The sequence below is a fragment of the Danio rerio genome, chromosome 6 (assembly GCF_052040795.2).
Source record: "Danio rerio strain M-AB ecotype USA chromosome 6, GRCz13ab, whole genome shotgun sequence".
NCBI classification, from domain to species: domain Eukaryota; kingdom Metazoa; phylum Chordata; class Actinopteri; order Cypriniformes; family Danionidae; genus Danio; species Danio rerio.
Genome location: NC_141026.1, coordinates 29,741,278 through 29,764,404, shown reverse-complemented (window position 1 = coordinate 29,764,404; position 23,127 = coordinate 29,741,278). Strand labels below are relative to the sequence as shown.

Here is a 23,127-nt window from a genome sequence, read left to right as displayed (position 1 = left end):
AACAACACAAATACAGCTTAGTGTTTACTGGACTGGCTTGTTGACACATCAAATGAACCTGAGAAAATATCTACTTTCATCCCTACAGCTTTTCTGTCTAAGACACATCAGACAGAAAGAAAGACTCAAAATCAGCCATCCTCCTGTCTCTTTTGTATATACGTGACATAAACCGTACAAATCACCACATAATTAGGGCTCTAACCAAACAAGCATGAAACTTTGTAGCAACAAGTTTCTACTTCCAGAGCACACAGGCAAGTCTAATCACACAAACTAATTCAAATCGAGTATTCTGTAAATTTCTATGCATATATTGTCATAAGCTTACTCTATTTAGAGGATACGCAGACGCTGCAAATTGTTTGGCCTGTTAAAGCTAACATATGGAGAGCTAACAAACTACAACAACGTTTTAGCAGTTTGTGGCAACACTGTAAACAACTAATGTGTACTTTTCGGCACTAAACTAAGACCTGAGCTGGTGTATAAAGTAGTTATAGGCAATTATGTTTGTTTGACAGGACGACAAAAAAAGTTTTTCTTCAAAGAACAACGCTCTTTGGAAAGCACAGGAATAAAGTGGAGCGAAAAGGAAAAATGTTTACACACCTAGGAGTTTCTTGACCTCTTCCTCGCTCATGAAGATGTTCACATTCGGCCTGTTGTTATTGTTTATGCCTGGTGAATTACTAGGGTTGGCGAGGCATCGGGCCCCTTCGAGCAGCAGGAGGAGAAAGAAACCCACTAGTCTCCACTGTACCGTATGCGGCCAACCCCGGGACACCGCCGACGCCGCGCCTCCAACGGAGCCCCGCGCTGGCAGAAACATCACAGCCCACCGTCGCTTTAAAAAGTCTCTGCGATCGACCAGCGCCACGGAACCTCATCCAAAACTTGAGTTACTTCTTCCCGAGGGCGACATGCTACTGGGTTTTGACGACGGCGCTCTCTGTCGACCCTTCTTCTGCTGTATTGTCCCCTCACCCGCTGCTGATAGCCGTCCAGCTAACTTCTGTTAGCTCGCGCTCAATCTCAGTGAAGGGAGCGCACGGGCGCGAGCGGGACCAGTTGGACGCTGTTAGTAAAAGCGTTGTCTTTTTCCTGAGATAACGTCCCAAGTCTTTATTTACTGAAATTAAAAAAAGTCGGAAGACAAGCCACAAATACTATCCCAAACAAACAGTCCTGAAAAGTGTCCTCCAGCTCTGTCCTTTCATGGTCTTTTTCCACCCCCCCCTCCGCAATCTCAGTTTTCATTGAAGAAAAGGGGGCGGTTGGGAGGGGGTCATTTAAAAGTAGCGCGCGCACGCACAGACGTTACGGGCGCGCTCCTGGGGTGGTGGTGTGTGTTTAATGCAATGATACAGATAGGTGACAGGATTCCTGAATGGCCTACGTCATTACAGGTCTCTTCCTAACCCTTTAAATCTGTTTGAGCAAAAATATTATGTCTAAATTAATAAACTAAAGTTAATCTAAAGGTTTAATTGCTTCCTCCCACTTATGTATTATGCTAAAATCTACAAATGTATGACTGTGCATCAATAAATAGTTTTAAATAGAATCAAAAGGAACTGTAAAAATAAAAAGGTTGACCAGATTAAAAAATACATTATGTCTATTTATTTTAATATTAAATAAGGTCATTTTCAACAGACAATTGGTGAAATTATTAAACCTGTTTGTCTATTTTATTACTTATTTATTGGGGTTTGAATTTGTTGTGGCCATCATGGTGGCATGATCCCCTCACAGCAAGAAGATGCTTGTTCAAGCCCCGGCTTTGTCAGTTGGCATTTCTGGATGAAGTTTGCATGTTCTCCGTATGCATGGGTTTTCACCGGGTGCTTTTGATTCCCCTACAGTCCAAAGACATGCACTATAGGTGAACTAAATAAGCTACAGTAAACGTCGTTTCTGTGTATAGTAGAGTTTGCATGTTCTCCCCGCTTTCGTGTGGGTTTCCTCCCATCATGTCCAAAGACATGTGATACAGCAAAATTGTCTGTAGTGTATGTGTGTGAATGAGAGTGAATGGATGTTTCCCAGTGGTGGGTTGCGGCTGGAAGGACATCCACTGCGTAAAAACGTACTGGATAAATAGGCGGTTCATTCCGTTGTGGCGACACTAGGTTAATAAAGGGACTAAGCTAAAAAGAAAATAAATGAATGAATGAAGCACACCAGTTAATTGGTGGAGAGGAGCTAATTATTATAATGGGGATGGTCTAAAAATTTGGCCAAGATGCCAGGGTTAAACCCCTACTCTTTTTCAAAAGACATTCTTTTTAATGACCACAGACAGTCAAGACTTCAGTCTAACATCTCATCACTGAGCAGTATAGAGTCCCCATCAATATACTTGGGTATTAGGACCCACACAGACTGCAGATTGAGCACCCCCCCTGCTGGCCTCACTTACACCACTTTTAGCAGAACCTTTCCCATGTGGTCTTCCATTCAGATACTGGCCAGCAACAGTCCTGCTTAGCATCAGTGGGCGACCATGTGAGAGTTGCAGAAAGCTAGTTGCCAACTATCCTTTCTGCAAAAGGACACCCTCCAGTGTTGAGTAATTGTGTTGGCATGGCATTACATGTGAGAGTTTGTACCATTCAATAATGGTGCTTGGTGCCATCACTGAATTATTTGTCATATTATTTTGTGTACTTATTTATTTTACAATATGATTAATATTCCAATTTTTTGGTATATTGCAACATCCCTAATTAGCACAATATATATATTTTAAATATCACAAGTTCACAACATATGTCAACATTTATCATCAGCTATAACTATAACATTTCTAATATTTATTGGTGTATTTATCACTATATATATATATATATATATATATATATATATATATATATATATATATATATATATATATATATATATATATATATATATATATATATATATATAAATTGCACTTCTGTTGTCAAAGTTAATGACACTTTTGTGTTCCTATAATCTTCATGGTATTTTAAAATGCATACAAAACTGAAAAACTTTGATCTCTTCAGGTCTGGAAGTCTGTTTTGAGAGATCTGAAGTTGGAATATGTTCCTCATTCTAACCACTCTTTAATGAGGATTCTGTGATACATTGAGACTGAGACGGATGTGGTTTGGACGTTGATAGGAACATGGTGGCCTGGCTCTATTCCTAAAATGGTCCACCTCCTATCGGCAAAACACTGATACAAGTGAAGACATAGTGAGATATAAAAATAAGCGAAAGAATCTGAAGTACCAAATTTTCTATCATCACAACATTTTAGTCATATTCATGCACCTCTCTATTGTATGAATTTTGAATTTATTGTATGGGAAAACCCCTTGAGATGAACCATCTCATTTTTGAGAGGGTTCCTAAATGAAAGTCCCAGAGCTTATCTTTATGTTAATGAGACGCAAAACCTTGGTCCTGTGAATTCATTGGTGACATTTAAACTCTGACCAAACAAGCAGAGTAATGGGGGAAAGAGCTCAAGTTCAACAGCTTTAAAAGCCCATTTTCCCCATTGGTTGATCAGTTTTTATTGTGGTGTCATTGGGATCCCACAGTGGAAACAGATGTAGTTTGATGGAAGCAGTCCAAACAGCTTAATAGCATCACTGAACATTTAACCGCTCTAGTAATAAACTGAACTGGTACATCACCTTATTTATTTTGTCCTTTGGCTCAGGTAGATTTTCAGTGTGTTGTGACATTCTGTAATAGAAAGTTCATTATCCAATCACTTTAAAGAAGTTTTATACAGTGCAACATACTGCATTTCTCTTTTATTTCAATGCCTTCGAAAAAAAGTGTGAATCTCCCTCCTGCTGCTGAAGTATCAGCTCGAGTTTACCTATACACAAAGCTTTATTTCGTACAGAGGTCAACCAGTATTTGAATTTGAGACTGAAAACAATGAGACAGGCAGAGATACTCATCTATACAAAATAAACATGCAGGGCCTTCAATGTGATGATAAATAATATTTTCTTTCTATAATGTTGCAGTAATTTTATGGCAAAAAAGGTTCAAACAGAAAACATAATTAAAATAGTACAAACTGTGTATATAGTCAAAGAGTATAGTACAAATGTATCATGTAAAACAGCTCATTAGAATTGGGCTTCCCTTCATCTTCCAACAGCTTTGAGCAACAGTTAAAAGTGACTGATGTTTCAAATGTTAAATTTAAGTTAATATTATTGGAGGATTAAACACTAATGACTGTGATTCTCCATATTAGCTTACATCTTAATTATGAAAGTTGTGATCTTGCCACAAAACTAGAGACTTGAAAAACTTGACAGCAGGGATTCATCTGATGTTAATAGGTTGTTGGATAGTCTCATGATCACTGTATTTCTCACTCACACAACCATATTATAGACCATGATATGTTCTGATTCTGAATGCAGTTAAATATATAAAAATGCTAAATATGTTCTATTTTGTACAGGTAATTATTACTACCTGACACCATCAGTCTCATGACAACATCACAGTACTATACTGCTGTCAAAAAAAAAGGTAGCCCATAATGTACAATTTACTCACTATTTACATTTCATATGATTTGATAAACACAAAAGAAGATATTTTGAAGAATGCTGTAACCATCAACTTCCAAAGTAGGAAAAACAAATATTAGAAAAGTTGTTTTGTGTTCATCAGAAGAAACTCATAAAGATTTGGAATCATTAGAGAAAGAGTAAATAATGAGTAAATTTTTAATTTTGTGTGAACAAACAGGTTTGGATCAATGAGTAGATGATGACAGAATGTTCAGTTTTCGGTGAACTATTACTTTAGCAATTTAATATGAAAACATATAAATGAATACTGATTCACATTAATCAAGTTGTTTTTTACAGGGGTTTTGTTGGCACACACAAGTAAACACTTCGAGCTTCATTCGATTACAGTCAAACCACAAGTCACGTGGACCATTTTGACAATGTTTTCATTTTTATTTTCTTCTGGTCTGTAAATCCAGTCACTGAAGATTAGTACAGTGCAGAAAGCTGCATTTCTCATTTCAGTGGCTTTATTACACTGTAAAACCCAAGAGTCAACTTCAACAATCAAATGAAATGAGTGTTGTTAACTCATAATTTACTGAAAGTTAATTCTACTCTTTTAAAAACAGTTTTGAACTCAGTTGAAGGTGATGAGTTAATTAAATACCTCATTACTTCAACTTAAATGGAGTAAGTTCACAATATAAATAGTAGTTTTTTATAACTCAAATGGTTTGTAGCGATCAAATTCCTCAAACGGTTTGAGTTGCCTTAACTTATAGGGTTTTACAGTATTCAGTTGGTTTGAGTTCTCTTTATTTATTGGGTTTTACTGTGCTCAAATTGCTTTATTTACAAAAATGGATTAGGTTTACAATACTCAATAGGATTAGTTTTTTTAACTTAAGTGGTTTGTTGCAATCAGTTTCCTCAAATAGTTTTAGAGCTACCTTAACTTTTTGGGTTTTACAGTGCACAATAATTTCGGAATATCCAAATTCACTATACATGCTTTCTGTATATTGTTTATAGCTTATTTTCATAGATAAGGAAGAAGTCTCATGTTCCATAAAGCCAGACCATCAGCGTCATAAAACGTTGCCTGATAAAAGAACAGTTCTTAAAGGAATAGTTCACACAAAAGTTGAGAGTTGAAGCTACAATCTCAAAAGATATTGTAGAAATCAATTAATTTACTAAATATGTCAGTGGATACTGGCTATCAACTAACTATTTTGTGTTCAAATTGAGTGTGGTGCTTCTCATTTTTGGTTGAACTCTTACGTCAACCTTTATTTCCTTTTTACAATATAGCGACATCTTGTGGTGATTCAATAAGGTGTATCGGTGAAATCCTCTCCCCTGTATACAAGCCTTTCCCATTAAAAACAGAAGGTCTCCTGACGTTTTAACAATTTTATTATTAAAATATTCAACTACAAAAACACAGACTATAAACACTATTTACACGGTAGCTAGCAAAGAGTTTTGCTTTACACAAACAGAAACAACGGTGTGACTTTTTTCCTCAGTATTTTTGTGCAATCTTTCTGTTGAAGAGATCCAGGCTTTAAAGAACTGTTGAATGGAAATGCTTTTATGTTTTGAAAACTGAACAGGCAATAATTACAAAAAAAAAAAAAAAATTCCCTGAGGGATTTGACGGCCACTACATTTCAGTATCTCATAATATTTACATTTGAGGTATGCTAACTGATGCAGGTATCTCCTAAATCATATGGTTGAAGGTCATTTACAGATCTGAAGTTGTATTTGACCAAAATGGTCCATAGAACAATACAGACAATGAAAGGTGACCAGTGATGCAAAAATGGACCAACGATGATGGTAATGCATCCTCATTTTAATCGAGAGAAGTAATTACTCCCCAAAGTTTATTCAGCCTCCTAAAACAGAAAAAGAAAACAACATTCAATATGTGACAGCAATATTATGTCCATTGTTTATCCACAGAAATGATTCCTACCTATATTATTGTTGTTTTTGAGTTCTTCTGTCTGATGAGAGAATGGAAAAAGAAATTATTTATATGCACAGAACTAATCATCATAATCCAAAAGTCATTTTCTTGACATTTTCATTGGCAGTTAAAAACAGAGAGGAAGATTTACAAGGTTGTGAACATATTGTACATACGTGGAGTTTTCTTAGGCAGCAAAGGCTCACAGATCTCTCTAAAACAAACATCCTGTTGAACTTTATATGTCCTTTTGTACCTAAGGGTGAGATCATGTACTCAGCAAAAAAATAGATACAACAGCTATTGAATTAGACTGGACCAAAACAGGACAACAGACACGTCCAGGCAGGAGACACTCACAAATAATGGCAGACACCATCCTCCCACACAGGCACACTCTTTGTTTCGGAGTAAAGGCGAGTGCATGGGTGAGACACTCGCTGGCAATCTATGACCAGAAAAGAGAAAGGAAATACAGAAAAGGTGGAGTCGTTTGAATATCTTGTTTCAGGCAATATTATTTTTCACTTGGCAGGATAATAATAATAATGATGATAATAATAATAATAATAATAACAAACAAATATGCTAAAAATAATTAAATGATCATCTTTATTTTCCTGTTAGAAATTGGATGAAGCATAAAATATTTATTATTCAAATAATATTCAACTAAAAAACAAGAGATTGTAAACATGATTTACTTGGAAGCAACAGGATTTCTTTAAAGAGAAACAATTTGATTTTATTCAGTTATTACTATTATTAATATTTTTAAATAGTATTGCTGTTGGAAAAATATTTTGAAGATTAAACAGTCAATAGTTCATAGTTTTCAGTCCCATCCACAAACTTACTCTACAAACCTGTTAAGGTGCCATTTGTTTTAAATGTGGCTACATTGTCTTAATGCATTAGGTTATATTAAAGGGATAGCTCAACCAAAATACAAAGTTACTCATCCTCAAGTGGTTCTAAACCATTGTACGTTTCTTTTTTCTGTTGAACACAAAAGGAGAATGTTTCTGAAGAATGCTGGAATCTGGCAACCACTGACATTCATATCAGAAAAAAATAAATTCCATGGAAGTCAATGGTTACGAGTTTCCAACATTTTCTAAAAATATTCTTTTGATTTCAACAGAAATAAACTCAAACAGGTTTGGAACAAGTGAAGGGTGAGTAAATGATGACAGAAAAGTTATTTTTGTGTGAATTAGCCTAGCAGTTTTGTTTCTAATAAGCAATTTCGCAAGTTCCACTATTCAGGAAAATCCTGATCACCTTTATATAGTTTGCATCAACAATGAAGTGTTCACTTATTTTAGCCATTTAATCTCACTGTTTTATTACTTAGTGAGGCCAGCAGGGGTCGCTCAACTTGCGGCCTGTGTGAGTCATAATGCCCCTGTTAAAGTGAAGGGGACACTATAGTGTCAGTGGGTGCCATCTTTCGGATGAGATGTTAAACCGAGGTCCTGACTCTCTGTGGTCATAAAAAATCACATGGCAATTCTCGTTAAGAGTGGAGGTGTAAGCCCGGTGCCCTGGCCAAATTCCCTCTCAGCCCTTAACCATCATGGCTTCTCAATCATCCCCATCCACCAAATTGGCTGTATCACTAGCTATGTTTCCATTCACCTATTTTTATGCCCATTTTGCATATGGGCATAAAAAAACGGTTGATGGAAACGTCACGATGCGCATAAATTTTGAAAATGCGCATAAAAAGTTATGCGCATAACTGAGTAGGATAAACCTTTTATTCGATAAGAAAAGATGTGCATAAACTAAGATGGAAACACTTTTACCGCACAAACTCCAGCATGCGCATTAAAGAAGGTCATGTGATTTTGTTAAAAGAGATCATTTGATGACAAAAATGGGTTTGAATGGACAAACCATCAGGCTGAGCACATTGTTCACCGTTTCAGTATTAGTGTTATTATATTATAAATGACCTCCAGAATCAAGAGCGTCTGTGCACCGCGTCTGACACCTTCACCGCACATTCACTGCATGTCAGGATTGCTTTCTGAGGTGCAAGTCATTTATTAGATGAAGAACAGATGACGCAGCTTCTCCTATCGTGGCAAATTCCGTTTTCACTGTTGATATTTGGCGCCAGTTAATCAGGAAGTAAAAATTTTGTTCGCTTTGATCATTGAATGGAAACGCTGCTTTATTCGCACGACTTTAATGCGATAATCCAGTTTTGATTATTGAAAAACGGCGGAGAGCAAGGAACACTGCCAACAGTTATAGGTGATTGATATGCCAATGCAACTGGGCACCTACCCACAGGCCCGCAGCTGCAAGCCCGCGACACACGGCTCCCCAGCCTGTGCTGGAAGCATCTGTTGAGGCAACAACATGACTGGATGCCTGTCCCAGAGGCACACCGGCCTGCAGGAACGAGGGGTCGTTCCAGGGGCTGAGGGTGCGGCGACACAGCGCAGTAACAGAGACTCGGTGTGCGCCCGCATGCCATGCGCGTCTTGGAACTCGATCTTGAAGCCAGTGCTGAAGTGGTCTCATATGGAGCAGTCTGAGCGGCGTGACAGCCGCAGCGGAAGCCATATGTCCCAGGAGCCTCTGAAAATATTTCAGTGGGACCAATACTTTGCTGTCGAGCTCCCTCAGACAGTTCAGCAGCAGGCAAGCGCGCTCTCCGGAGAGGCGCGCTACCATGGTGACCGAGTCCAGCTCCATCCCGAGAAAAGAGATCCTCTGCACCGGGGCGAGTTTGCTCTTTTCCCAGTTGACCTGCAACCCCAAAAGGCGAAGCTGCCGGAGCACCTCGTCTCTGTGCGCAGTCAATTGCTCCCGAGAGTGGGCTAAAATCAGCCAATCGTCGAGATAATTGAGTACGCGGATGGCCGCGAGCCGAAGGGGCGCTAGGGCACCCTCCGCGAGTTTGGTGAAGACCCGCGGAGACAGAGAGAGCTTGAAGGTGAGGACCTTGTACTGCCATGCTCGACCTTCGAACGCAAACCGCAGAAACTGGCGGTGGCGTGGAAGAATGGAGACATGAAAATACGCGTCCTTCAGGTCTATGGCTGCAAACCAATCCTGAGGGCGGACGCATCGGAGGATGCGCTTTTGCGTAAGCATTCTGAACGACAGTTTGTGAAGGCAGCGGTTCAAAACGCGCAAATCTAGGATTGGCCGTGACCCACCGCTCTTTTTGGGTACAATGAAGTACGGGCTGTAAAACCCGCTCTCCACCTTGGCTGGAGGTACCGGCTCGATTGCACCTTTCGCCAGGAGGGATTAGCAATCTCCTCTCGCAAGACAGGGGCGGACAGGGGATTACCCCTGGTGAAATACACGCCTGTGAACTTGGGAGGCCGTTTCGAGAACTGTCTGATTGTGCGTATGAGCCACCGTGAGGGGCTGGCCCGCGCTAACCAGGCAGGCAGAGCCATCGCTAATGACGTCATTGCAGCAATCGTTGACGTACCCGCGGAGGGGCAGCGCGGAGCGGGTGTGCTGATCCGGGGACCGCGAGGGTCCCACAGAAGAGCTGGAGGAGAGCAATTCGCTCTGGCTCCGCACCCTGACTCCGGAGGGGGGGCTTGGGGGCTGGGAGAAGGGAGACCGTCCCCCCAGCGCCCGTGAGCCGCTGGCGGAGTATGCAGACCCTGCGAGCTGAGAGGCAGCGTGTCCCAGACTGGAAGGGCTTGAACTGTGACATCCGGGGAAGGGGAAAAATGCTCTTTGTTCAAAACTGGTGGCACAGAAAAGTACCGTTGGAATATGGGCCCCGCCCTCCAGCGGGGAAAGAGCAAGTTTCCTCCTCTCCAGATGGCCTGTCTCAGGGACGCTTCGCGGTCCGTTTACCAGACTTAGCGGCGCCCTGGGCAGGAGGGGCTGCCGGGGGCGGGGCGGGGCGGGGCAGAGGAGGTGGATGGCTCGGCGGGGGACGGAGCGGGCTTACGGTCCCGCCGATAGATGACATTGCCCATCGCATCCGACTGCTCCTTCACCGCCTTGAACTCCTGGGCGAATTCACCGACGGTGTCGCCAAACAGGCTAGCCTGGGATATGGGCGAGTCAAGAAAGCAAACTTTGTCAACATCGCGCATATCTGCCAGGTTTAGCCAGAGGTGGCGTTCCTGGACCACAAGTGTGAACATCGTCTTCCCCAGTGCGCACGCGGCGGACTTAGTAGTCCGGAGAGCATAGTCGGTCGCGGTGCACAGCTCGTGTAACAAGCCTGGGTTAGACCCACCCTCGTGCAGCTCGGCCAGCGCCTGCGCTTGGTAGCGCTGGTAAGTGGCCATCGCGTGCAAGGCGGAAGCTGCCTGGCCTGCAGCCTTGTAAGCTCTAGCTCCGAGGGAGGCAGATAACCTACAGGCTTTGGACGGGAGACGGGGCGGACCGTGCAAAGTAGGGGCGCCACGCGGACAAAGATTGACCGAAATGGCGCTCTCCACCTGCGGGATCGCCTCATACCCCCTGGCAGCTCCACCATCCAGGGTGGTGAGGGCGGAGGCGGACGCAGTGCCGGCAGAGAAAGGTGCCCTCCAGGACTGCGTGAGCCTACTGTGCACTTCCGGGAAGAAGGGGACGAGAGGCTTCAGAGTGATTCGTCTAATCAGATGGTAGCATTCTAAAAGATTTAGTGATATTGAGCTTCAAAGTTTTTGCATTCCATATAGCAAATGGTATGTGTTAACATATGTTCCCCTGGCCTTTTGGTCCTCTACGTAACACCCATCTAGTCGGTCTGGCCGCGGGGCTGGGGGATGAACCATCTCCAACCTGACGGCCAAAGCAGCCCGAGAAAGCACAGCCAACATGTCCGCTTCAGAATTTTGGTCCTCTACGTAACACCCATCTAGTCGGTCTGGCCGCGGGGCTGGGGGATGAACCATCTCCAACCTGACGGCCAAAGCAGCCCGAGAAAGCACAGCCAACATGTCCGCTTCAGAATCCGTTTTGACGGCGCTCGCTTGCCCAGAGGGGGCGAGCGGGTCCGGATCATCGTCGGACAATGAAAGCCCGCCCTCCGATGCCGCGGAGGACATCTGATCTCCGGTGTCAGCGGGCGTGAGAGCTACCATCTGATTAGACGAATCACTCCCAGCACCCGAAGCTTGGATGGAGCGTTTGGAGGAGCGAGAGGTCCGCGAGCCCTTAGGCGGCAGATTATCTTTCGCTGGAACCCTCAGATCTGCCCGAGCGCCCGCTGCAGAGCAGGAGGCGACTGGGGTGGCTCACTCTCTTACGAAAGTTAGCCGCGATCTCAACTGCGCGCCGGTCATGGCATCGCAGTGACGACATGAACCGCCCCCGAGCACCACATTAACATGCTGGACCCCCAAACATGTAATGCAGTGATCTTGCCCATCATCCGGAGCCAGGAAACCCCCGCAACCAGAAACCCACAGTCGGAGCGCAATCCTGAAAAGGATGTGCTGCACGACTGTGTTGCTCTTTTAGGAAACTGCAACAATACGCACCGCTCTGGAGGACCAGACCCAAAGGGGCGCCAGGCAAGGGAGAAAACCCAGCTCGACCGTCTGCTGCTGCGTGGACTCGCTCTGGACGGGAGACACTCGTTCGCTCGATGTGGCTGTAGACAGCAAGAGGAACCCTCATGAAGCTCGATCAGAAAAGTCTCTGAAGCGAAAAAGATAGCGTTTGCTGGCGCCAGGTGTGCTTATATGCTCAGTTAATTGGCGATGCAGCACACCTGCGCAAGCTTACACTGCCAATTCATTGCTTTCATTGGCCCGTTCAATACTCTTTCAGACAAGTAGCTTCTAAACCGAATCTCCCATACGTGGATTTAGAACATCAAATCCACTTATAGTACTGGAGTTCCCCAACCGAAGGGGAACATATGTTAACACATACCATTTGCTATATGGAATGCAAAAACTTTGAAGCTCAATATCACTAAATCTTTTAGAATGCAGATAGAACCTTGTAATTTTAAGGTGATGATATGCTGGATTAAGATGGCAGTTCATTCCGCTGTGGCGACCCCTGATGAATTTCAATTTTCAATTTCAATTTCATTATTTTTATAGCGCTTTTTAAAATGTAGATAGTGTCAAAGCAGCTTTACATAGTTCTAGTGAATAAAGGCACTTAGCCAAAGGAAAATCAATGAATGAATAATTAATTAATAACTAAATTATGTTTTTAGGTTAAACAAGCTGTTTTAAAGTAGTTTAATTTAAGTTAAGGTAAATTTGATTCAAACAAATACATAAGTCAACCATGTATTTTGTTTATTTGAATCAAATTAACATAATTTTACTTTATTTATGAGTGTGTCTATGTGTGTGTGTTTGGATGCTTGTGAAAGTGTAGACATTGTAATACTAACATAGCTCACACCGTCTGCCCTTGAAACCGCTTGGACAGTTGCAGCTGAAGGACTCGTTGATCTGTGCACACGTTCCACCATTCTGACAGGGCTGAGTTCTGCAGTCTTGAGATGACTCTGAAATTACAAACACGAATACACAATGCTTTGCTACAGGAAACTTTAAACATGGGCACGTTTCCAGTTTTTTCATGTTTGAGTTTATTTACATAATCGCATGCACATAAATGTGCACTTTTAAACAGATATGAGTCATTTTGGAGGGAGCTGAAACTAAAACAGATTGCTGATAGATGTGGTTGTTTATGGTGACTTCAATGCTGCAGATTATTCAGACTACACGCAGTGGTGTTTTGTCACAGTCTCGCACTCAGCTGGGACTAATTAGAATGATTGAATACCACCAACTGTTAAAACACTCTTGTGTTTTAACCAAGAACTCCATGCCTAATGCAAATCAACAAATATCCCTTGTCTGATAACAGTCTTTATTAAGTTTTATTGAAAGATCACTTACCAGATTTACTCTTTGACGCTTCTTCAGGAATTTCCAGAGCTAGACTAATCTTATTTGTGGTTTCTTCCATCCTTTCTAATTTGATTGGAGGATCAGGCTCTGCTTAAAAGATAACATGACATTTGTTAAAAAAGTTGAATAAGTAAAATCAAGATAACAAGTTCTAAAATATAATGATATATATTTCCGGAATAAAAACCTCTATTTTTTTATTAAATTATGTGTTTTTATACTGCAGTATATTTTACTATATTATACTATAATATACTATACTATACTATACTATACTATACTATACTATACTATATAGCCCAAAGTCCAAACTGATTCATACCCCTGTCAAATTCTGATTCAAAGTTACTTTCATTCAAGCACAGTTTTTTTATTATTATTTTCCCTTTTTATTTATTAAAATATATAAAAAACACACATTCACTAATCAACATAACTAACAACACAACATACATATAAACATAGTGCTTTAACATTGTGTACATATAAACAAAGACAACATCACTACAGTACAAGCATCAGCATCATTATGCCCACTACAATTACGTTAGAGGCGTCACGGTGGCGCATTGAGTAACACGATCGCCTCACAGCAAAAAGAATGTTGGTTCAAGTCTTGACTGGGTCAGTTGGCATTTCTGTGTGGAGTTTGCATGTTTCCCCCCATGTTTGCATGGGTTTTCTCTGGGTGCTCAGGTTTCCCCCACAGTCCGAAGACATATGGTACAGGTGAATTGGGCAAGCTAAATTGCCCGTAGTGTATGTGGGTAAATGAGTGTTTATGGATGTTTTCCAGTGATGGGTTGCAGCTGGAAGGGCATTCGCTACATAAACCATATGCTGGATAAGTTGGTGGTTCATTCTGCTGTGGCGACCCCAGATTAATAAAGGAACTGAGCCAAAAAAAGGACTGAATGCATTATATTTGGTATTTGAAGTAATTTATAAAAGGACTCCACATGGCAGTGAACTTGGATCCAGAACCATTTAAATTAAGTCTTATTCTTTTTACAAACTAAGGAAATGCAACACATCATTGGCCCATAGTTTAAAAGAAGGGGGAAATGATTGTTTCCAATTTATTAAAATCAAGCGTCTTGCCAAAAGAGAAGTAAAGGTAATGCAGTCCAGATCATGTTTTGATAAAAAATAGTTATTTCTATATGCATTTTTCCCAGATGGGGGCATATAATCTGAGAGAAGAACAAAATTTTAGGAGGTTGTGTATGTCTGTATGTGGTGTGAAATTATGGAACAGTCTAGAACTGATTCTCAAACAATGCCAGGATATTAATCAATTAAAAAACTTGTATAAGTATATATTATTAAAGCAATATAATGTTGAATAAAGGTGATAGAATAAAATAAGAAAAGTATGATGAAATTTCAATTAATGGCTGTTTGCAGTACTATGTATTTTTGGGTCTTTGTTATAAAATGTAAATGTACAAATGGAATCAAACATATAATATGTCAAATATGCCAAAAGGGTAAAATATGTCTCATGTAAAGCTCATATGTCTCATGTAAAAAGAAGAGACAAGTAAAATAAGACATAAGTTAAAGTAATAGACAAATGATATGTGTGGTAATGGGGTGGGAAAATAATAAGGTTGTGCTTCATCCCTTTTCATTCCTTTTTAAACATGTTGAAATGCATTTTTTAATTAAAGAAAAAATTTTTGGTTCTAAATAAATGAATCAAATCATATCATATACATAACCAAAGACAGCAGTAAATGAATTTAAACAAACATCTTTACAAAATATTCTGAAGTAAGATAAACATTTTTTTTGACTAAAATACAGATAATAGCAAGTTTTTTTTTTTTTTTTTTTTTTTACCAGAAAGGACACAGGCTTCTCCCAAAAAAAAAATTATTATGACGATGTACAAGAGGCAACATTGTGGGAAAAAAAATATTTTCTCAGCTTTTATTTACATCTAAACAAAAACTTTACGTATGAATTTGCCAGTGGTATGAATCATTTTGGGCTTGACTACATACGTATACACTATATTACCAGATTATCTGTAAATGTGGTACAGAATGATTCAATTCATCCTCAAATAAACTGATAACTTTGTTAACTCCAAGCAAAAATGAGTAAAATCCTTTTCAAGCCTCGAAAAGTTAATCTGAAATGATGCAGCATAAAATTAGACTCAAAACAAGAGTCTGAAAAGAGTATGAAATAACAACTCACTAATGCGGTGTCTGATGGTTTTATGTGGAAGTTTGGTAAATTTAGCTGTAATTCTCCCCCTTCCGTCGATAAGCTCTGTATATCTGAAAAAGAAAAGCAACAGAATTGAACACTGATCAAATGATTTCCTAAAGACAAGTAAATATAAACCACTATAAGTTTCTGACAGTATGATAAAATTGATATAAAATATCATGGATTCACGATATCACAGTGTTGTGTTTACCGCTCTAAAATAAGTTCTTTTTAAGCCTTTCAGGCTCAAATTAAATCTTAGAAACAGGCAAAATCTATGCTTTTAACTGTTGCAAATCAGCAATGCCTGCCTTAAGAGGGTTCTTTTTACATTTCTAAAAAACAACCACTTTTTTGCCCCATTAAACACAATATATTTCATTTTATTAAAGATTTATAATACCAGTAAACATGTCAGGCTAAATAATTAATAATTTAATCATTGACTTCTGCTGTCTTTATAAGTTTCAAATTTTTTTGGTGGTTTTAATACCTTGACTTTTCCAAACCGCGGTAGACCTTGAAACCGGTTATCGTCCCATGTCTAAAGACAAGTTTACAACACAACTTTGGCTAGACTTCCAAAAATTGGGTCAAAATACATAGACTGTGGCCAAACTGATGCTTATTTTTGTTGTTACATATGCTCATTAAATTTAATATCTATTTGTTCTTCTCTACTCAGAATCGTGTGTGTCTGTTTCATTTGCCAATCACAGTGCATAGGGTATAAGTAGGAAAACCTGATGCATTAATTTCTCAGATAAATTAGTGGGAGAAAACACTTATTTGCTGTTTTCAGGAGGATTGCCTACTGTCGTTGTAGTATGTAGTGTTTTAATTTGTTCACGTTGTGTTGTGAACATGCAGCTATATATATGACCATAAGAAATGATAACAGATGACAAAAAGTGGCTGGGTGTTGCTGTAGCCTAATGGTTAGAGAGTTGGATTCAAAGATGGTAGGTTTGAGCCTTATCACCAGCAGGGAGAGAGAAGAAGATATACTGAAGAATGTTGGAATTGAGGATCTATGTGCAATTTATTGAATAAAAGGATGATCAAACAGGCAGTGTCCAAACAGGGGCAAACAACAGTATCAGTGGTAATCCACAAGGATTATCCAAAATAAAGGCAATGGTCAGGTCAGGCAGCAAAAGATCATAAAGATCTTAATAATCCACAAACAGAGATGTTAAGGAACAGCCAGAGAAATAGTGATAAGTGCAAAGAGTAATGCCTCATTCACACTAGCATCAACTTTGTAGCTGTCTGTCGCTCTGGGTGGTGACCAGTTGCAAACACAAGGGTATATAGGTTTACCGCATGAAGAATACAACTGGCAGTTGTGCGACCTGAGAGAAGATCACGTGAGCTCTACTGGTGCTCCAATTGGCTGTCTCTCAAGAAAGTCGCTCTTCATTTGCATAAATTTGAAGGATTCTCAACTTTGTCATGTCCCTAGACAAGCCCACCCGGTCGCTGTCTGTGAGGCTTAATGGGAATTAGAATCAGGTGGGGTGAGGTAATGCATGAAGTCCCCTATAAAGAGGCTCCTGGGCACACCATTTGGTGGGTCTGGCAGAAGCATTTTTAGCTTAGCTTAGCTTAGCATAGATTAACTATTTTAAACTATATTCTGATATGGCTCGCAAACAAAAGTGAAGAGGGTTGGTTGGGGAGTCACGGATAAAAGTGAATAGGAAAGGGATCAGTAAAATGAGGTTCTGGCAAAAATTAAGCCCTAGGCTAGGAATTATACTCTTAATATACCGCCATTTTGTCTCTAGCATAATAATCAAGTAATTTTGGTGCTGTATCATAGTGGTGCAATGATTTGCCTGAAAATGGTCCCCAGCTACATAACTAGGTACAGTTAGAATATCATGCTAGAATTAGACAAAATGACACACTATTGTCTATTTAAAAAGAGAGGAGAGGCTACTGTGTCCCGCCCTGTCTTCGTTTTTCGGTTGAAATTATGTCAAATCAAGCAAAACTATACTTCTTCCAAGGCACCTCAAAGGAAATTTTAAAAGTGTGTTGATAATTATGTTTTTACATCTGTAAAGAACTCTACCTTAGTGGCTCTTCAAGGAGTTCTGTGTTTTCATCTGTGCCTCCATCTTGAACTTGTGTCAAAGTCTGCCCCATCTGGTAGTCCTGTCCACCCTGAGGTCTGTCACCTCTGCTAGTGCTCCTTACTGGTACTGTACAATACAGGATACACAAAAGGGGTCACAATGATGGCAACATCTTGACAATTTGCAGACAGGCAGAGATCATACATACTGGAAACTCACGTGTAGCAAAGGCTAGGTGTTGAGGGACGCTGTGAATGCTGTCCTGGCCTGTTTTGCGTACAGCAGTGAGGGTAAGTCGGTAGTGTTGTCCCGGAATGAGATCTCGTAGGGTGTATGTGCCTAAACTTCCTTCAGGTAGGTATCGGCTGCGGGTGTTCAGACCTCGAGTAATATTGACCACAAAACCATCTGGAAGACTCCGAGGATGATGGTCCCATGTGACCAGAGCAGAGGTGGTGGTGATATGGGAGATTGAAAGATTTTGAGGTGGAAGCGGTCCTGATAGTGAGCAGAATATATTATGTGCTATTATAACAGTGGTGCATGAGTTCATAACACAAAACTAGAAAGATACTCACTGGTCCAGAAGTGTAGGGGCCCGGCAGATTTGCTGGTTGATGGCAGGTCTTCAGGGCGCAAACCACTCTGAGTGACTACGTCTACTGTGTACATCTGACCTGGGAGTAATGTGCTGTGGGTTACACACAACTAATCAGTAAAATATGTGTTTTTCAAAGTCATATTTTAAACCTTTTTGATCTTAGAATGTTGTAGCAAATTTAGTGATGTACTGAAATTGCTTTTCATCTTGACTAAAACACAGCTCATGCCAGCATTGTGAACCTCACGCATTCTAAAAAGTGAAGCCAAAATATTTGGATTGCCCTCTGGTGGTTGGAATCAGTATAGATTGAAAACGTCTCGGGTTACGTATGTAACCATAGTTCCCCGAGAGGGAACGAGACACTGCGTCTAACCAGAACGCTAGGGGAACACCTCTTTTATACGCGTCTTGAAGCACATGTGAAATCAATCTAATGTAATTAAGCAGGTGTCGTCAGACCAGAGAGTATAAAAGCCTGTACTGAGCATTCAGTATCAACTTCGAATTTGCTTGAAAGAAGTAACAGGCAGAAGAGAGTATGGCGGAATACGCAGTGTCTCGTTCCCTCTCGGGGAACTATGGTTACATACGTAACCCGAGACGTTCCCCTTCTAGGGAACTTCAACACTGCGTCTAACCAGAACGCTAGGGGAACGCAATACCCACTAGGCCAGACTCACTGCTGACTGTGAACGCACACTACGCAGTGAGAATAGAGGACCCTGGTGAGGGGTCTACATCGAGTTGATAGTGACGCACAAATGTATGTGAAGTCGACCATCCTGCCGCCAAACAAATGTCAGAAAGGGCTGAGCCCGAAATAGAAGCTTTGGAGGCCCCGACAGCCCTTGTGGAGTGGGCCTTAACAAATTTAGGTGCAGGGCGTCCAGCAGCCTGATAGGTAAATGAGATAGTCTCAACTATCCAATTACTTATTGTCTGCTTATTTGCCGGACTCCCCCTTTTTGAGGGTCCGAAGCAGACCAGTAACTGTTCACTCTTTCTCCAGTTGATAACCCGGTTAACATATGTATTCAGAGCTCTAACTGGGCAGAGTAAGTTTAACTTCTCTTGGTCCGACGACTGAAATGGGGGCGGGTTAAAGGCCTGTAGCACAGCAGGTCTCGCCACATGAGTGGGCACCTTAGGCACGTACCCCGGTCTGGGATAAAGAAAGGCTTTGGACATGACTGGAGCAAACTCCAGAAATGAAGGTGCAACCGACAAAGCCTGGAGGTCACCAACCCTTTTTAAGGAAGAAATAGCTAATAAGAAAGCTGTTTTTAGTGTCAGAAACTTATCTGACGCCTCCTGCAGTGGCTCAAATGGGGGAACAGAGATGCCCTCGAGCACCAATGTTAAATCCCATGTCGGTACCCTGTGTGTGCTGACAGGCCTTAGCCTTATGGCTCCACGAAGGAAGCGACGAATTAGCGGATCCTGTCCTAGTGACTCATCATCTAGGGGAGAACGGTAGGCCGCTATAGCTGACACGTACACTCTCAGAGTGGATGCAGCTAACCCAGCAGACAGGCGATCTTGGAGAAATTCCAGCACTGAGGCTACCTGGCAGCTGACTGGGTTCAGCTGGTGTTCTCTGCACCAAGCTGAAAAGAGAGCCCATTTTAGGGCATAAAGCTTCCTTGTGGAGGGAGCCCTGGAGCTTAGAATGGTCTGAGCAACCTCGGTTGACAGTCCATACTCTATGAGGTGGGCCCCCTCAGAGGCCACACCCACAGTTTCCACAGGTCGGGTAGGGGATGAAGTATCATTCCTCCCCCCTGGGACAGAAGGTCCCTGCTGATGGGGATCTCCCACGAGAGACCCGCCAGCAGGGCTATGAGGTCCGAAAACCAAATCCTGGTAGGCCAAACCGGGGCTACCAGCAGTAACCGTACTCAGTCTTGACGGACCCTCTCCAGGACTCCTGGGAGCAGAGCGATCAGGGGAAAAGCATACAGACGTAGCCTCGGCTATGTCTGAACCATGGCAACCAGTCACGGAGGGGCTGGATGCGAGAGAGAAACTCATAGTACGCAATGCGTGGTCTCTTGGGAAGCAAACAGGTCTACCTGCGCTTTCCTTAATCTTTCCCAAATGGACTCCACCACCTCGGGGTGAAGAAGTTTCCATTCCCTGGATCTCACCCCCTGCCTCGACAGGAGATCTGCTCCCATGTTCAGATGGCCCGGGACATACATTGCCCTGATGGACAGGATTTTGTTCTGGGCCCACAGGAGGATCCGATGTGCTAGTTTGCATAGCATTCGAGACTTCAGACCCCCCTGCTGGTTGATGTAAGCGACCACCAATGTGTTGTTCGTGCAGACTAAAACATGATGGCCCCTTAGATCTGGGAGAAAGTGTTTTAAGGCCAGAAACACGGCCATCATCTCCAGGCAGTTTATGTGCCAGTAACGATGATGTTCTCCCCATCGTCCCGCTGCGGGAAGCCCCCTCAGGGTTGCTCCCCAGCCCGTTAGAGAAGCATCTGTCATAAGCATGACGCGATGACAGACAGCCCCCAACACTAGGCCCTGGGACAGATACTAGGGCATTTTCCACATACTTAAGGCTCGAAGGCAGCGCCGCGAGAGCTTGATCATGCGGATCAAGCCCGTTGCTCCCTAGCCCGTCAGAGAAGCATTTGTCATAGGCATGACGCGATGACAGACAGCCCCCAACACTGGGCTCTGGGACAGGAACCAGGGTATTTTCCACATACTTAAGGCTCGAAGGCAGTGCCGCGAGACCTTGATCATGCGGAAAGGATTCCCCTTGAGGGAAAACCCCCTGGATTTGAGCCACCACTGCAGGGGTCTCATGTACAGCAGACCGAACGGAATCAAGCTGACTGCTGCTGCCCTGAGACCCAACAACCTCTGAAAGTGTTTCACAGTGATGAACTGGCCTAGTTTGACTCTGTGTACGGTTGACTGAATCGATTCGATTCATGGCGGGGACAGACGTGCTCGCATCGTCATGGAGTCCCATAGCACACCTAAAGAAATGGTCGTCCTGGCTGGAACAAGCACACTTCTTGCGGTGTTTAACCGAAACCCCAACCTTCTGATATGGGTGAGAACGACATCTCGATGCCGAACTGCCATATCTTGAGTCTGAGCTAGAATTAGCCAATCGTCTATGCAGTTTAGGATACGTATCCCCTGCATACGAAGTGGAGCTAGTGCCGCTTCGACTATTTTGGTAAAGGTTCGAGGTGACAGAGCTAGGCCGAATGGAAGAACCCGATACTGGAACGCTTCGCCCCCGCAAGCGAACCTCAGGTATTTCCTGTGTTGGGGAAGGATGGAAATATGGAAGTATGCGTCTTTCAGGTCTATCGTCACAAACCAGTCCTCGGACTGAATTTGTGACACCACGTTTTTGATGGTTAACATCCTGAACCTGAGGGCCTCGACGGACCGATTTAGATTTCTCAGATCTAATATGGGACGCAATCCCCCATCCTTTTTGGGAACTATAAAATACCGGCTGTAAAACCCTGACTCTTTGTCGAGTGGGAGAACACGCTCTATTGCGCCTTTTATTAATAAGGCCAGTACTTCCTGTTCCATAACCAGAGCCTGTTCTGGCTTCACTATGGTGGGTGCAATACCGTTAAAGCGAGGTGGGCGTGCACAAAACTGTATTTTGTAGCCGTGTTCTACTGTGAACAGGACCCACTGGGACACCATCGGCAGGTGTTTCCACGCTGCCAAAAAATGTGCTAGGGGTACCAGCCTCTCGAGACTGGCCTCTGGTTGTTCTTTGACCCCCCTGCAGAGGGGGTGGGGCCCCCAATGCCCTCAGACACTGAGGAACGCCCACCCCGGGAGACACAGAGCCCCCCACCAGCATACGTGGTGAGGTGGTCTCTCCCTTTCTCCGCGGACCCTGGTTCAGTGAGAGCGCTGAATGGTGCTCTTGGCGTCCAGGGGGGGCCCTGGAAAGCCTGACTCCCAACACGTCAGGACTTTGTTTTATCCTTTGAACTTCATGATATGAGGAGCTGGTTGACGGCTGGCCCAGACTTTTTGATCTTGGGGGGAGAAAGTCCCCGAGGGAGCTAGAGCGTTTTTTAACTCTGTCGAGGGATTCGGCGACGCGATCAACGGCGTCACCGAAGAGCCCTGAGCTCGATATTGGAGCGTCCATAAGAATAGCTCTATCGGTTTCTGACACTTCTGCTTGTGTCAGCCAGAGGTGCCGCTCAGTAGCCACCAGGGTAGCCATAGATCGCCCCAAACTAGAGGCTGCCTCTTTAGTAGCTCTTAAAGCTAGATCTGACGCCCGAAGAGCTTCTCGAAGCTGTTCGGGTGTTGCTCCCCCACCATCTAGGCACTCTTTAATTAGGTCAGCCTGATATGCCTGCAGCACTGACATGGTGTGCAGGCATCCAACAGACTGACCAGCCGTCATATATGCTTTACTGACTAGACCCGATGTTAATCTTAATGGTCTCGACAACAAAGGAGGGACCCTTGCAGATTTTAGATCTGAACGACGATGACACGCTAAGTCCTCTTCTATCATTGGCATTACTGTACATGCCTTTTCCCCTAGCCCACGAACTGCTGAATAAATAGCTGTTTTTGGTGTCATTAACCATGCTGAATACGGATTTTTCCATGATTTAGAAACCGCATCATGTAGCTCGGGACAAAAGGGGAGGTCCCTTAGTGGAGGATCTACTCTGCTGGGTAATTCTCTCTCATCCAGCATTCCTGTCAGACGCAGCTGCTGCTGCTCACGTGCTGGCTGCCAATCTATTACATCGAACCGGTCAGCAGCACGTGAAATCACCTCCACTAACTCCTCATATTCCGCTGAC

The 23,127-nt window shown here is 42.6% G+C and overlaps 2 protein-coding genes across 8 annotated transcripts in view; both read right to left on the bottom strand.

Moving 5' to 3' along the window:
- The window catches only part of ryk (receptor like tyrosine kinase), a 96,630-nt gene extending 95,399 nt beyond the window's left edge, over positions 1-1,231 (bottom strand). Inside the window, exon 1 of one of the 2 annotated variants that reach the window (XM_087255666.1) lies at positions 613-1,231. In XM_087255666.1, the coding sequence (XP_087111792.1) occupies positions 613-832 (220 nt within the window). In that variant the 5' untranslated portion in view covers positions 833-1,231. 2 annotated transcript variants of the gene reach the window in all.
- Positions 1,232-5,927: 4,696 nt separating this feature from the next.
- Positions 5,928-23,127, bottom strand: part of sned1 (sushi, nidogen and EGF-like domains 1) — a 65,113-nt gene continuing 47,913 nt past the window's right edge. For 2 of the 6 annotated variants that reach the window (XR_015493712.1, XR_015493715.1), the window contains exons 23-32: positions 18,268-18,380; positions 17,898-18,187; positions 17,686-17,815; positions 15,591-15,673; positions 13,371-13,469; positions 12,854-12,970; positions 6,871-6,958; positions 6,687-6,766; positions 6,517-6,547; positions 5,928-6,436 (exon numbers count right to left, since the gene is read on the bottom strand). Coding sequence is in view for 2 of the 6 variants with exons in the window: in XM_087257288.1 (XP_087113414.1) it covers positions 6,522-6,547; positions 6,687-6,766; positions 6,871-6,958; positions 12,854-12,970; positions 13,371-13,469; positions 15,591-15,673; positions 17,686-17,815; positions 17,909-18,187; positions 18,268-18,380 (1,015 nt within the window). In the remaining 4 variants the exon portion in view is untranslated. The remainder of the gene's footprint in view (positions 6,437-6,516; positions 6,548-6,686; positions 6,767-6,870; positions 6,959-12,853; positions 12,971-13,370; positions 13,470-15,590; positions 15,674-17,685; positions 17,816-17,897; positions 18,188-18,267; positions 18,381-23,127) is intronic. The other 4 variants (XM_087257288.1, XM_087257289.1, XR_015493714.1 and 1 more) reach the window with 3 other exon arrangements.